General features: G+C 40.8%; 2 protein-coding genes and 1 long non-coding RNA gene across 3 annotated transcripts in view; all 3 read left to right on the top strand.

Moving 5' to 3' along the window:
• The first annotated feature begins 2,020 nt into the window (after window positions 1-2,020).
• LOC103138126 (uncharacterized) lies at window positions 2,021-2,755 on the top strand. Its single transcript, XR_001662147.1, has 3 exons — window positions 2,021-2,257; window positions 2,339-2,397; window positions 2,510-2,755. It is a non-coding gene; the product is annotated as an uncharacterized LOC103138126 (long non-coding RNA).
• A 3,137-nt stretch (window positions 2,756-5,892) lies between these two features.
• On the top strand, window positions 5,893-6,911 carry LOC103138125 (proline, histidine and glycine-rich protein 1-like). Its single transcript, XM_007552225.2, has 4 exons — window positions 5,893-5,963; window positions 6,038-6,076; window positions 6,152-6,432; window positions 6,626-6,911. The coding sequence occupies exons 2-4, from the start codon at window positions 6,058-6,060 to the stop codon at window positions 6,680-6,682; spliced, it is 357 nt and encodes a 118-aa protein (XP_007552287.1). The 5' UTR covers window positions 5,893-5,963; window positions 6,038-6,057; the 3' UTR covers window positions 6,683-6,911.
• A 1,418-nt stretch (window positions 6,912-8,329) lies between these two features.
• hibch (3-hydroxyisobutyryl-CoA hydrolase) overlaps window positions 8,330-15,783 on the top strand; it is a 13,638-nt gene continuing 6,184 nt past the window's right edge. Inside the window, exons 1-7 of the mRNA XM_007552223.2 lie at window positions 8,330-8,464; window positions 8,974-9,016; window positions 10,057-10,188; window positions 11,150-11,234; window positions 11,312-11,392; window positions 11,521-11,573; window positions 13,942-14,020. Coding sequence (XP_007552285.1) covers window positions 8,433-8,464; window positions 8,974-9,016; window positions 10,057-10,188; window positions 11,150-11,234; window positions 11,312-11,392; window positions 11,521-11,573; window positions 13,942-14,020 — 505 coding nt within the window. The 5' untranslated portion in view covers window positions 8,330-8,432. The remainder of the gene's footprint in view (window positions 8,465-8,973; window positions 9,017-10,056; window positions 10,189-11,149; window positions 11,235-11,311; window positions 11,393-11,520; window positions 11,574-13,941; window positions 14,021-15,783) is intronic.

Here is a 15,783-nt window from a genome sequence, read left to right as displayed (position 1 = left end):
AATGAAAACACCACTAAAGCCTTTAGATTTCTTAATTATTATATTCTGTTTACATTTAATGAATTTAGGACTAGCGTATTACATCAGACTAAAAAAACAATAATACATAAGTGTGGGTTCAATGATAAATGTGTTAAAGACCTGCTTAATGGTTGACGTTTTCAAAAAATACTTTAAATCTGGCAAACAAGAGAATACTGATTCTAGTTTAATCATTTAATTTCAGTCACTTACCAGTTAAGAATATAACATAAGATATAAAATCAATAATAATTGTAGGAGCTATTTCTCTATTCTCAGTTAAATCTTAGAATTTAGATTATTTATTTTATTTGCTTATTTTCTGGTTAATTTATAACTGGAAATTTTGTTTAATTCTAGTTATTTAGAAAAAGTTTTTGGGCTAATAATTCACTTAATTAGTTAATTAATTTCAGTTTGGGATATGAGTGTTTCACATATGTAGGGATGCACATGGGTGGTCACATGGTTTTGGACCAGTCTACCAGTCAGTCTACCAGTTACTTTGACAGTAAGTCAGTCTATCCACCACTCAGTCTGCACTCAGTCAGTGAACCGGTGCAGGAATCAGAGCAGGAGAAGCAACAGAATCCTGTAGCTTGTTTGCTTGAACTGTGAAATAAAGCAGCAAAGAACTGCATGTTTACTTTTGGTCTTTTAGGAAATGCTAGGCCAGAAACCCGCGGTGCATCAAGTGGCTGGTTGAGTTTAATTTACTTTGATCACCTCGAAGTCTTAAGTTTTTTACTTTTGAATTTTGAGTTTTTGGACAGGTAGGTAGGGAAGGTACTGTTATTTCTTCACACTCAGAGCTGAACGAGGTCTAAAGTTAAGTGAGCAGGACTGGATTCTTTTAGTTAAACCAACTGAGTCTGAGGAAGGACTGATGGATACATTTACGCTTTCACTGTGTCAGACTATCAGTGTTAACATAAATGTTAAAGTCCTTCATCATAATCACCTTATCAGTATTTAACAATAAATTATGTTTATGTTCATATTATCTCAGAAATGAGTAAAGGCCTGTAATTATTTTATGTTTCTCTTCAGAACCGCAATTATCTTTATTCCATTTGAGGAGAAGCCGTAGTAGAGCTGATGCTAAGCTAGCGCTAAGCGCGCTAAGCTAACTAAGCTAACGAGTCCTTTCCATGTCGGGAAACATTATGAGACACAAAGGGTTCCCAAAGAGTAAAGCGCAGCAACAGAAAATATGCGTAGAAATATTTTTGTGTCAGAATATTTAGAATATTTCTAACACATAAATATATTGGAAGGGCGACTGTGGCTGTGTGGGTACCGTAGTCATCTTGCGATCGGAAGGTTGTAGGTTCGATTCCAGCTTCGTCCTGGCACATGTCGATGTGCCCTTGGGCACCTAACTCCGTTTGTGAGTGCGAATGGGTGAGTGTGATTCTAATGTAAAGCACTTTGAGTGGTCAAAATGACTGGAAAAGCACAATATAAGTTCAGTCCATTTACCCATAATAACTTGATAAGGTCAAATCAAGTCTCAAACAGCAATAATACAGAAATAAGTTTTATTCAAACACAATACCTGTCCAGAAATAAACATTCCCATGAGGACCCACTTCATAAAAAAATCTGCATAGTTAAATGTGATGTTTGAAAGGTTTTGTGTTTGGAGACTCCTCCATTCTCAGTTTCTGAAGAGCTGACCAAACTGGAAACTATTTTGTCATCAGACTCAAGTATCAGTCAAAGCTTGTTGAATTATTTATTCTGTTGTGTAACAGCTTACCGTAACATAGCCTTCGGTTTTGAAAGCATAACTGTAAATGTTGAAATACTGAAGGAGCTGTGTGTTTGCACAATAAGATCTGTTTGGAGCGTCCAAGCTGTGCAAACATGTTGGCAATAAAGGTCCATCCATCACGCTGTGCAGAAAGGATGAAACAAAGACTCACTTATTTGATTCGAAGGCTGGGTCACAGATTAAACTGTGGGTGTTTTAGAAATAACAACATGAAGCAACAGTTTCTCGGATCTGACATGACTTTGAACATAAAGATGACGAATGGAGCGGATTATGAAAACTGGTGACGGCATTCTATACGCCAAACGAAGGATGACAGCAGGAAGTTCAGACGCGGTGATGCTGAAAGGATTCAGGCTGGAGGAATCACATAAAAACAGCAACGAGTGACAGAGGAATCAGTGGATCGGCTCACCTGGACAGAACTCTGCTGAGGATTCTTCCTCTGCATCACCACAGGTAAGAGCGGTACATCACAGTAGGGTAGGGTATTATTTTGATTCCTCTGAGGTTTGATGATCATCTGCTTCTTTTAAACAGAGTTTTCTGAAGAGAAACAGCCAGAAGCTGAAGCTGTGAGATGGATCGACACGGACAGGGTAAATCTGAAATATTGATCTCCAACTGATTTTTTTATTACAAAGAACCAGATTTGTGGCTTTACCATCACCCAAAAACTGGCTTTTAATTGTCTTTTATATACGTTCTCAGGAGGACATGGACCTGGTGGTTGTGGTGGGAAGGGACCTGGACCTGGTGGTTTTAGTGTCACATACCTTGGACATGTTAGTTGTGGTGAAAAAAACCTTGGACATGGTGGTTGTGGTGGGAAAGACCATGTCCATGTCCATGGTAGTCACCATGGTCATGGACATGGACATGGTGGGTGTGGTGAGACAGACTATGGACATGGACATGGTGGGTGTGGTGAGACAGACTATGGACATGTACACGGTCATGGACATGGACACGGTCATGGACACGGTCATGGACACGGACATGGACATGGACACGGACACGGTCATGGACACGGACATGGACATGGACACGGACATGGACATGGTCATGGACATGGACATGGTGGGTGTGGGAAGGTCAAGCAGAGACGGAGGTGTAAGCGTGGTCACAAACACCAGAAGTGCCACAAGAAAGGGAAGAGCTGCCACGGGGTGAGAGCCTTTTCTCCAGTCCTTGATCTTCTCGGCGTTTTCTGCCTGAATATTATTTACAGTGTCAGACTGAACATTAACGATGTTTCTGTTTCCTCTCAGTCCTCCAGCAGCTCCTGCAGCAGCAGCGACTCTGATTAGATGGAGACGTCTCAACCATCTTCATCTCCAAAAAACAACAATAACCTGTTCCACTGTACTCACTATAAAAACCGACAGTAGAATGAGATGTTGGATTTGTTTCTTGGTTAGATTTTAAATAAAGCATGTGAAATCCAAACAAATGACTGTGTTCAGTTTTTCATTTCATCCAAACTGCTGTTGTGGGTCTGGACAGGCAGTGCTACCAATGAGGAGAGACCAAAGAGAGTCTAACATTCAGTCAGAACACGGCCCGGTTTGATCCGGCAGAACCTGCACTGCAAATCAGCTTAGGCTGTAAATGCTATAGTATTATGTATTACGGTATACAGAAACCAAACTGAACTTATAAAATAGAGATCAAGCCTGAAATCTGGGTGTGGTGATGACCTCTGACCTGAACCTGACATTCTACCAGCTGAACTCAATCAAACCAACGGTCCAGAAGCTGCTGCTGGAGTTCTGACTAAAACCAGGAGGATGGAGACCCCCCCCGGTTCTACATCCCCTGTTCTACACCACCCAGTTCTACACCACCCGGTTCTACATCACCCGGTTCTACACCACCCGGTTCTACATCACCCGGTTCTACAACACCCGGTTCTACATCACCCAGTTCTACAACACCCGGTTCTACATCACCCAGTTCTACACCACCCGGGTCTACACCACCCAGTTCTACATCAACCGGTTCTACACCACCCGTTCTACAACACCCGGTTCTACATCACCCGGTTCTACACCACCCGGCTCTTCGCCACCCAGTGGTGTAGGATTCTTGCTCTCGATGAAGGCCGACCCTTTTCCCTGCCCTGCTTGCTCTGTTTTTGTCTTTTTCTTTTTCTATATTTTTGGAGCCTTTCTTTGCACATCTTCCTAATCAACAAATTATGGATCTGGTCAACTGGTCTCTCAATGCAATTGACCAAATTTTCTGGATGGCACAGGAGAGCCCTCTTGTCTTGTGCAGACACATCCGGCAGGATTCACCCTGGATTTATTCATGATTCCTGCTGTTTGGAACATATTTTTCCTTCAGTAGGTCAAAACTGGAGGTTTTTCTATGGAACTGGCTGCATCTCTGGGTGTAAGACATTCCTGGAAGTGTTTCAGTTCGGTTGGTGTTTGTCCTTATCAGTTCGCCTCCAAACAGCGTCCACTGCTCTGTGTATAAAGTCTCATGTCCACACCTTTGTCTCTGTATCAGGGTGTGTCTGAATAAGTACTGTGTGCTTGTTTGGCCAAACTTTAATTATGAACACTGGCAATGCTCTGTTGCTATAGTAATTAACGAGCGCCTCTCAATGGCTGCTTGAGAGCAGATTGATTTCTGGCATTCAGAGCAAACGACACTGACTCAAGGAAAGGGTTCGAACAACGTGCTCCCATTTGGAAACCGTATCTGAACATTTTTGGAAGAATGAGTGTTTGTCTGTGGCTGTACCAAATGTCACATCTGCACCTCAGTCACAGTGAAAGCATGGATCAGAGACAGATTATGAAACTCGGTGGACTGAGTGGCAGACGCTCCCATCCAGCTCAGTGCGCTCTGCAGCAGCCCTACAGAGATCCAGAGATTTTATGAAAACAGAAATACAGAATTGTAAAATGACCAAATATTATGACAGTAGAACGAAGGCCAGTTGCTCCCATCCTTCTGCTCAGCTGTGCTGCCTGGACTGTGTTTTTTTTTCTTTATTAAAACCATCATCCTTATTTAACAAACTGGGTTCTCTGCTTCTATCCTCACCAGCTACACTACGATTCATGACACAAAGCACCGATTCCTGAATTATTCCTCTTTACTCCCTCTGATCTTATCTGATCCTGTTTTCTCTGTTTGCCTTTTCTGAAGGTTTGATGTTTGTTTTGTATTGTGTTTTGGTTTCTATGGCTGGTTGAACTGTGACCTTTGTTCACCAAACACCAACACTCCCTACTGCTCACCTCTATGATCATTTGACCAAAGCTTTTACCACATTTATATCTTTCATTGGAAACATTTTTTCTAAAACAGGGAGCAGCTGTTGCACAGATGGATTTAAAAACGTTGCACTTTGGTCCTAATCTAAGATCTTTTATCTGGATCAGAATTGGGTGGATCAATGTTTTGCTTGTTTTAGGTTGGAAACATAAAACTGTTGGACTAAACATTAACTGAGGGCGTTGGCTGCTGAGTCTGCAGATTCACATGGATGGAATTTCATGTTAATTTGGAGATTTTATAGATTTATGGATTTATTTATTTTTTTCTTTAATCCACAAAGGGTCAAAATTATACTTACAGGTTCAAATGCATACTAACACTCCCACTAAGATTTTATTAAATGCTTATTCAGTCACATGTTTTGTGATTGCAGGTGTTTCACCTTTTCCCAGGAAAACTGCTGTCATGAACCGGCAGACCGAACTCAACGCCGTCAGGCTGAATGGCACCAGGTTTAACGGGTCGGTCATGTTTACGAGGTTTATGGCTCAAATGAGTAAACTCATCAAAATCCAAGATTCTTCAACAAATTACCAAAACATTCTCAGATGTTGATGCCTGGCCAACATCTTTTAGCTGAGAAATTCAAACATGGCTCCCTACGCTGCTGCTAGTGGCAACGCCTCACTCGGCCCTTTGGTCCATGTCTGCAGGCTTGGAAGGCTAATAAAATGGACACAGAGCAGAGGAGTGTTACCATCCACCTCAGAGACAGTTAAAGTTAATGATTACACCATGGTTAATGTAGGTCATGCAGGCAGTAAAGCTCCACATCGATAGTTTGATGAGGACTTCCTCAGATTGAAGGTGCAGCAGAGCATAAAAGCGGCTGCAGGTTGAGCTGAATCAGGAGATCCTCTGGAACCAGGTATGAAACTCTGGCTGCATCCCTTCTTCATGGTAAACGCTGCAGAGCTTATTGAAACGTTTTCTCTCTTTCAGAACTTTCAGAGGATTTCTGAATGTACGGCCAGAACCAAGGTAAACCGCCCTCTGATGAAAATCATTCCATTTTGTAGCTTTCATTGACTAACTCTGGGCTTCCTTTGTGTTTAGGGAACCAGTACCCAGGAGGTAACCCTGCTTTTCCTCCACCAATGTCAAACTGCCCTGCTGCACCTGGACATCCAGGACACCCTGGACATCCACACGGTCCAGGACATGGTCATGGACACGGACCTGGACACGGACCTGGACACGGCCAGGGTCAGTGCCATGGACATGGACACAAAGACAAGAAAAAACAGAAGCACAAGGACAAGGACAAGCACAAGCACAAGCACAAGCAAGGCCACAAACACGGCCACTGCCACAAGAAAGGGAAGGACAGCCACGGGGTGAGCCGATCCTCCTGCTGCTCAGATTCCATCCAAAATAAATCATCTCACTGTCAGTTTAAAGGTTTTACAGAAAGTTAAGACCAGAATGTCAAGAAATGTTCAGTAAAATGTTTAAAGGTCTAGCTTTGAATAAAACAGACCTGAGAACTGTTAAAGACTTGGTTCCTGAACTTGTTTTGTGTTTTTTCAGGCGTCCAGCAGCTCCTGCAGCAGCAGCAGCAGCAGCAGCAGCAGCGACTCCGACTGAATGAACAACCATCAGTTCTTGGAGTCCTTCTGATTTTAATCTCAGTTGTTTTAAATTTTACAGTAGACGCACAATTAAACCCACAAACACCAATAATCAGTCAGAAAATCTGCACATCAGAACTTGTCAGCCTTTATCGTGTGGAGAATATGATGTTAGTCCTGATGGATTTTGTTTTCTGAGTGGAAAAAATGATTGCAGTGTGTGATAAATGTGAATGCACAAACCACAGCTTGTCTGTCTTTTATTTAAAGCTTCTCCTCCTGTTTGTCCAGTCACACCCTGTTCCTGCTGATATTAACTTGTTTTGATAACCTTGACAATCTGTGATAGTGAGCAGTAAGGAGCTTTTTACACTGGTTCACCTTAAAGTCAGCAGTTCCTCATTCACTGCATCAGAAAACTGGCTTAAACCTTCATTTTATTTTTATTCCAATCACTCAGTAACACATATGAGTCAGAAAAAAAATCAGAAAAAAATACAAATTTACTATATTTGCTTCCTATTCACATAAAAATAAAAATTAGCTTCTGAACTCACTTCATCATCATAACTTTCACATTTCTTTGAAATGCATCATGATCCATTTTTCCATCAAAACTCCTCTTTTACCAAAAGATGTAAAATTTTAGAGACTTTGTTTCTGTAAAATCACTGTAAATACAGGAACACACTGTGTTTGGTCTAGCAGAGGGTTGGGGGAGCCAGACACACACTCAGTGCTCAGGGCAGTTCAGAGAAACCAATCAACCCAACATTCATGTTGTTGGACTGTGGGAGGAAACCAGAGTTCCCAGAGAAAACCTCCACATGCACTGGGAGAGCAGGCTGACTCCAGCAGGAAGACCCAGACCCGGATCAGAACCAGAACGTTTGTGCTGCAGGATAAATAAACCAACACAGAACTTCACGTCGGCCTGTTTCTGTCAACACTTCACACCGTCGACCTGGTGGAACATGTTAGACAAACCTTTTCTTTTGGCTCGTTTCCACATCATTATCAGAAACACAAAGCAGTTCTGAAACATTTTCTGATGAAATGCGGCTGCTGTCACGCTCTAGGTTGTAAAGTTCAAGTCTTTGTGATTCAGGTTAACGCCTGATTATGGGAATGTTTATGAAGGCTGAGCAGGTTTCACTGCTGACTCAAATCAGATTCTTACAGAGTAAAGTTTCAACAGTAATCAGTTTATAAAGTGTTAAAATGACAAGTTGTACATATTTTTTTCCAAAAATATATTTTACCCCAGTCACTCAGTTGCATTTACTTGAGTAACTTTTTGGAACCAATTCATTTTAGGAGTTTCACTCTGCTGTACTTTTTACTTTACTTGAGTAATGTTATTATAAAGTATAATTTCTCTCACTTGAATAACATTTCTGGATCCTCTTTCCACTTTATTCAGTGAGTAACTTCAGCTTGGTTTAAAATCACCAGACAGATAAATTCACCTACAGTTGTTAAAGTGAAACATCCTGTTTATAAAAAGTTTCTGTTTTCTAATGTTACTTTCTCTCTATTGAGCCTTTTGGAGGCCAAGGGATTCTCTTCTGTCACCACTTTTTTGAACCAGGTGCATTCTTTCCGCTGACCAGAAGGTGGCAGTGTCGCGGCAGTGAGCACCCGCCAATCAGCGGCAGTCTTTTCGCTCTAACAGGAAGTAAACAGAGGAACCGGGAGCTCTGCGGCGGTGCAGCTTCTGGCCACCCAGAGTTGATCAGATCATCTTAATTATAATATTAATAATAATGCCACTAACGGTTCTGACTTCTGCCTGCAGGTATGTGTTGTCACCGGAAGCTGGTGTAGCTGTACAGGAAGTGGAGTTGCTGTAGTTGTTAGTCGAGACATTTTTGCTTGTAACAACAGAGAAACTGTTGTTTTAAAAGTTTAATGTGTAGACCGTGTCTGTTAGAGTCATTGCGGAGCTGGCAAAACAGCCAGTGAAAATGTTATTCAAAACGTCATTCTCCTAAACTGACTCTGAACTAACCGCCTCAAACCCCTTCTCGCCTTCTAATGACATTTTTAACACCAAAGCTAACATGCTGTTCACTATCCCTAATATCACCACCAGGCGTCAATGCAGGAAGATAATTAGAGGTCATAATGTTCTGGCTGATCACTGAGTGTAACGGGTAATAAAGTTAACCAGTTTATTTCAGGACCAGGTTCAAGGTTAGGTTAGAATCACAGTTAGGCCTGTTGGCGCCGCCTGGCGGTGTAATAAAATAAAACAACACTAAGTACTATTCATGTTCAGCTTGTTTATCATCAATTGTCTTTTAGACTGAAGCCGCTTTGCAGACTGCAGCGAATCCAGGCTCACATGGTGAGTATCAGCTGACGATGCACCGATTGACCTTTACTGACCGGCACCGATTACCAGATTTCTGTAAGGTTTTGATTTTCAAGGTTCTCATTTGTTCAAACCTTAATTCACCATTTAAATTTAACAATAACCCAACTGCTGGGTGGAGGATGACATCTGCAGACCAGACACGTTCTGGACACAAACTGTTTAGACATTTACACACAATTCAGACAAACCATTAACCTCCAGAGTACCTGGAGAGAACACACACATCCAGAGGGAGAACAAACTCCATGCAGAAAGACCCCAGGATGGGATTTAAACCCACAACCTTTTTGCTGCAATGCAGCTACCACCTACCAACCTACTTATTGTTACCTTATCTTTATTTTTATTAATTTATAATAACTGGTCAAAATTAAATTATGTAAGATAAATAATTATAGAAAAAAGAAAATAATCAAATTAATAAAAAACAATTTAAAATAGGCATAAAAAATAAATAAAATGACAGATAAAAATAAAAAAATAGGAATAAAAATAAGTGGGATACAAATAATAAACAGTAAATATAAGAACTAGTCATAAATCTAAAATGATTTAAGCAGTCAGTTGAGCTGCAGCGACCCGTCACACTGAGCAAAGCATGTGGCGACAGCAGAGAACAACAACTTTCCTTTAACAGAAGAAAAAACCTCCATCTGGATCAGAACCAGTGGGAAACTGAAGACAGAAACAGAACAGAGAATTTCAGCGTCTGGAAGGTTTTAGTTTCCATCCAGATGGTGAAGTTCAGCTGATTAAAGCCACTGCTGCCTCTGGATGAAGCTCAGTTATATAGATATTATATTAATAAATCTGCTCTCCATCCATCACTGAGATTTATTTGACAGATTCACTTAAAGAGAAAAACATCTCAGTTAAACGTGTAAAGAATCAGTTTAAACTTAAAGTTATGCAGCTATTGGACCTCAGCAATTTATGATAATTACTGAATTATTTCCTCTGGTATTTTCATCAGTATCTGTTTAGCGTTAAATGTTTCTGTTTCCCTCCAGATGTCGGGTCACGTGGAACCGGAGGTTCTGCTGGAGAAAGCGGGCCGGGCCGCAGTGATCACCATGAACCGACCCAAAGTCCTGAACGCGCTCAACCTGAGCATGATCCGGCGGATCCACCCGCAGCTGCAGGTGGGCGGAGCCGCTCTGCCATCGACCCACAAACACTTTATCCATCCCGCCAATCCAGAAGTTTACATACACCAATAAAAACACGTCCATCTTTTTTACTCACTGAATTAAATCAGACAAAATTTATCCTGTTTTTGCTGAATTCCTGAAAACTTGGCAAAACTTTTTGTTTCTGTAGAGAAAAGCAAGAAAATCACAATTCCTAATCCTGGAAATTCTCAGAAATCGATTTCAGAGTGGGTTTAAGTTGTTCATCTTTTCCGCTCCTAGTTTTGAGTGAACTGCTTACTGCATTCTGCATCCACTCGCCACCGCGGGAGTTTTGATGAATCCTTTCATATTTTTTATTCAAGAAAAAGACAGACAGCCAAGCTAACCTGATGCTGAGGATTCAACATACAGACATTTACTCACAAACCTATTTTTGTTTAAATATAAACTGATGCAACCTGGTGGAAGAGATGTAAATACATTTTATTTTTTGCACTGTATTTTTCTCTTGTTATTCATTATTTAAACAGAATTGTTAAAATGTTTGAACAGAAAAATTGTCTGAATCGAATCGTGACCCTAAAGATCAGAATCAAATCAAACGAACGATTCTCTAAGAAGCGACTTTTCAGATGAACTAAGTGAAGTTAGCAGGTCGGGTTTAAAGTTTAGAAAACATCCATCAGTGCAGCCATGGAGAAAACTGAGATGTTTTATAGAAACCTGAAGGTGATGTTTGTAACGTTTAAACCGTTTATGTCCTGCAGCTCCAGACTGAAGGTAAAATAAAAGTTTATTTAATATCATGAGCAGCTTTCTGATTGGCTGATTCAGCTCCTGTTGCTGTCAGACTAATTTATTTACTTACTGTTATTTTGTTGTTTTGATCTCATTTGAACTGATAACAGATTCAGTTCTTTGTAATTAACTGATGGATGTTTATGATTTATTGAATTACTTTTGTTTCCAGAAATGGGAAAGTGACCCTGAGACGGACATGGTGATCATCAAAGCAGCAGGAGGCAAAGCGTTCTGTGCTGGAGGCGACATCAGAGGTGAAAGGTCAACCCCAGGGTCACTTCCTGCTCCTTCCTCAGGATTCTCCTTCATTGCTGTTTCTTTTCGTTCGCAGCCGTCACAGAAGCAGGGAAGGTCGGGGATTCCCTCGCGCAGGACTTTTTCCGGGAGGAGTACATGCTGAACCACGCCATCGGTTTGATTCAGTGCTTACATCCAGCTGCTGAGAGTTTCCATGTTTTGTCCCCTCAAAACCACAAGATTCAGAGTTTTATCGGGATTAAATGCGATTTGCTGCCTCTAAGAGGTTTTCTGTCTTTTCAGGTTCCTACAGGAAGCCGTATGTCGCCATTATTGATGGAATAACAATGGGAGGGGTGAGATTATCCTTCTATAATTCATCTTAGTTTAATTCATCCTGATTAGAATGATGGAGTATTACGGCTAAGAAAAAACAGTTTAATTACCAGAACAAAGTCACAAAAAAATCATAATAATTCTACAATAAAGTTGTAATAATACTAGCATAAAGTCATGTTAATACCAGGATAGAATTGTAATACTAGACAAATGAAGTGGGGATTTAATTGAGACTCCCACACTAAAAATAATTTAAAAAAATTAAATGAGTTGAGCATCTTAAAGAAATTCTTCATTTTTTAACTCATAAACATCAAATTATCATCAGTAGCGAAACTTTGAAGCGATTGTGGAAATAACTGAATGTTTAGGAGAAAGAATCAAAGACTGAGGCCTCGCTCAGTTCACTCAAGATTTTTTCTCATTAAAACAACTTTGTTTTGTTTTTTTTAATTTTACAACTTTTTTCTGGTAATAAAAGTTAGTTTTAGTAATAAAAAACCTCTCAGTTTTTCATATCGGGCTTAAAATTTTTTATTTTTTATTAATGGGCTGCGATGATAAAACGGGCCAGCAGGTGTCAGTAGAGAGCTTTGTTCCTGTGTTACCTGGAAGCTGGCCTCTGATTGGAGGAACCCTGAGGTGACTGAACTGCTGCTGGGGCAGAACCGTTGACCCAAACGGGTTCCTGACTGTTAGAACTCGGACTTTGACTGGTCCGAAGCGGCAGCAGACATTGATACCTGCTGAATGTGACGAAGCTCTGGAAACATCCGCAGTGATCATGATGTTCAGTTCAGAGTTTCTGAGCCTGAGGTCGGCCCGTCGGTCACGTCAGCACAGAACCGACCAGGAGGATGACGCAGCGCTCCGCAGGGTGAAACGGACCGGTCCAAATATGGAAAGACTTCCTGTTCACAGATCAGATCCTGGACCAGGTCCTGGATCAGATCCGGATCTGGGACCTGTCAGAGCGGAGGCTGAGTCATCGGACCTATTCCCTCTGACATAATGGGTCGGCTGTGAACTTTGACCTCTGGTCGCCACCGGCTGAGTGCTGCTGAGAGGAAACGGTTTCAGGCAGATGTCCCAGCTCCCTGGTTCTGGTTCTGCTCCAGGTTTCCAGCCTGCAGGTTGTAAATCAGAACCGGATGATTGTTTACATCAGGCGGACCAGACGCCTTATTTGGTGCCAGAATGTCCTGCTGCTGTTTGACTCCCAACTCCCTCCAGAAAACCTGGAACTGTTTTTATTTGCTTCAAACTATATTTCATAAAAACGTTTAAAATCATCGAGAAATCCCCAAAACAAACGAATCAGATCATTTTCAGATCTGGGATCAATACTCTGATTGATCTGAATCTCATTTGGATCAACGTGGATCTCATATATTTATATGGCGGTTGAACCTGTTTTGCTGGAGACACACTGGGATTGAAATTGGGTTACCATGGCAACCCTGGTGTCTCTTTTCAACTGTCCTTGATTTATTATTTGCACCTTTTGACAGAGATTTTGTTCCCATTTCCTTGAACATCACATTGTTGAATGAATCCTTGGTGATGTCAGGATGGAGTTCAGTTGGTCAACATTTCACTGACTGAAGGAAATTTCTGTTTCTTTCCTCCAAATTAATCTGAAAACATTTACATTCTGAATAAAATTTGATTTTATCTTCAAGAAATGGAAGCAACTGTACAAGTCAATTGAAAACTTTTAACGTAAATATCAAACTATGATGATAAGGAATGCACTGATATGTGGGCCGATAACCGATATTTACCAATAAATCATATAAATTTCTGTGCAGCCCATCGCTCCACTCATCCATAGAAACACAAACAGGAAACAGATGGAAATAAATCGGTTATTAATATCAATCCAGGTTTAGTAATCAAACCGATGCGATATGTTACAAAATGAGCCGATACTGACGATATATCTTGTTTTACCAAAGATAATTATTCTACAAATGTTCACAATTAGTAAATTTGTCTTAAAATGTGTAAATTGAAACATTTAAAACTTGTATAAACATAGTTTTTTATTGTTTTTTTTGCTGAGACTCAAATACAGTTTCATGTCAGGATTATCTCATGCATGAAGCCTCATGCTCTTGGTTGCCCCCTGCTGGACGGAGGTTAGCTTCATGTGTGCTCAGTTTGATTATGTCTGGGGCCGGCTTTGGGTTTCAGCCTGCCTGGTTCAGATGAGCTGAGGTTCAGATCCGGTTCAGTTCTCCTGCTGGAAGCTGCGATTCTGGTTCTGTCACCAGGGAAGCTTCTGTTTTTATGGTCTAATCAAAGTTCGCTCTCCTTTTACTGGACTGTTCTCTGAGCCTCGGTCGGCTTTTCATTTTGATTCATTCTGTTTCCCTCCTGCAGGGCGTCGGTCTGTCGGTCCACGGACGCTTTCGGGTCGCCACAGAGAAGACGCTGTTCGCCATGCCGGAGACCGCCATCGGTAAGACGCCGCCATTGGTCCTGGTTCTGGTTCTGGTTCTGGTTCTGGTCCTGGTCCTGGTTCTGGTCCTGGTTCTGGTCCTGGTCCTGGTTCTGGTCCTGGTCCTGGTCTTTTCCAGACGTTTTGACTTTCTGAGGTTTTACTGAGTTTCAGGTTTATGAGAATTAATCCAGATTATTTTCAGATTAAAGTTTTAATCTGTAGTAAAATAAACATTAACACAAAAATAATTGACAATAATTTTCTAATTATTTTGACTTTATTCTCATATTGTTACAAGTTTATTCTCATACTACGACTTTATTTCAATTTCATTCTCATGTTATTCATATTTTACTTTTGCACTATTTCCACTTTATTCTTGTTTTATTGTGATTTTATTCTCTACTGTTTATTTATTCTTGTAATATTAAGGCTTTATTCCAATTTATTATATTTTTATGAATCTATTTCAACTATATTTTTCTGTTATTAGAATTTTATTCTTGTGCTGTTTCATATTACAGCTGTTGTTTTGCATTTTAAAGATTTTATTACTGTATTATGACGACTTTAGTGCAATATTTCTATGAATTTGTTCTCATAATTCCGAAGCTGAATATTCTGTCAGCCCGTTTCTGATCCTGCTTTGTCATCTCAGGGTTCAGCTGCTTGACAACTGAAACGAAATAAAACCTGCAGATCTGACAGAGTCCAGTCTGCCTACTGGTACCAGTACCGTCTCTCTGGCCTCCACTGGGAAGCCTGTGGTTCTGTGTTGTGGTGCGTTCAGGGAACGTTGGAGAGTTGGAAACAGATTTGCAGCCTCAGTGAACAGAAAGCGATCCTGGAATCGGGCGTGAAGGTTATGCTGACAGGAAGTGATGACGGGTCTGGTTGTTGAGAGGGATTTTCTCCAGGCCACCAGGAGGAAATGAGGCAGTGATTGATTTGTGCCGCCTGATGCTGCAGCGCACAGAGCCGCAGAAATGATGCAGCGCTGCAGGATCTGCTGCCGGTTCGCTCCGACCGCCACAGGCTGCCCCGCCTTCGCCTCGGCACCGCTTCCTGGTCAGCTGGCAGACGGGCTGGGAGCTCATACTGAAATGGAACCAGGACTGACACGATTAATCGTGATTAATCAATTACTTAGATAATCGTTAAGTCATTTAGTAATCGATTAATTGTTAGCATACAGACTCTGCATGTCAATGTTTATGTTTTAGCTGCAGATGCATCGTTTTAAACAAATGATTGATCATTTGGGAATTTTAGGGAAGCCTATTTTCATTTTATTATTTAAAAAATGAATTAAATTATTTATTTATTTGCGTCTGTTTGTAATTCTAATGTGTAAAAAAGGCATGAATAAAAAATCTCCAGAATATTTTTATCCGATTAATCGTCAGAATAGTTGATTACTAAAATAATCCTAAAAGACAGAGAGCTGAATTATTGATTAGTGAAAATCAAGACAATTACAGCTGGAAAGTACATTTTATTAAAGTTATTTACTGAACCAGGTGAACCAGAACCAGGTGAATCAGAACCAGGTGAATCAGAACCAAATGAATCAGAACCAGGTGAATCAGAACCAAATGAATCAGAACCAGGTGAATCAGAACCAAATGAATCAGAAACAGGCGAACCAGAACCAAATGAATCAGAACCAGGTAAATCAGAACCAAATGAATCAGAACCAGGTGAATCAGAACCAGGTGAATCAGAACCAAATGAATCAGAACCAGGTGAATCAGAACCAAATGAATCAGAACCAGATGAAT

The sequence above is a fragment of the Poecilia formosa genome, unplaced genomic scaffold (assembly GCF_000485575.1).
Source record: "Poecilia formosa unplaced genomic scaffold, Poecilia_formosa-5.1.2 Scaffold47, whole genome shotgun sequence".
Classification (NCBI taxonomy): domain Eukaryota; kingdom Metazoa; phylum Chordata; class Actinopteri; order Cyprinodontiformes; family Poeciliidae; genus Poecilia; species Poecilia formosa.
This window is presented reverse-complemented; position numbering and strand designations above follow the sequence as displayed.

What these genes read in the sequence shown, in the direction of transcription:
- LOC103138125 (XM_007552225.2), top strand. An exon ending in AAGGGAAGGACAGCCACGGG is followed by an intron (nt 6,433 to 6,625) that starts GTGAGCCGATCC and finishes GTGTTTTTTCAG; the next exon opens with GCGTCCAGCAGCTCCTGCAG.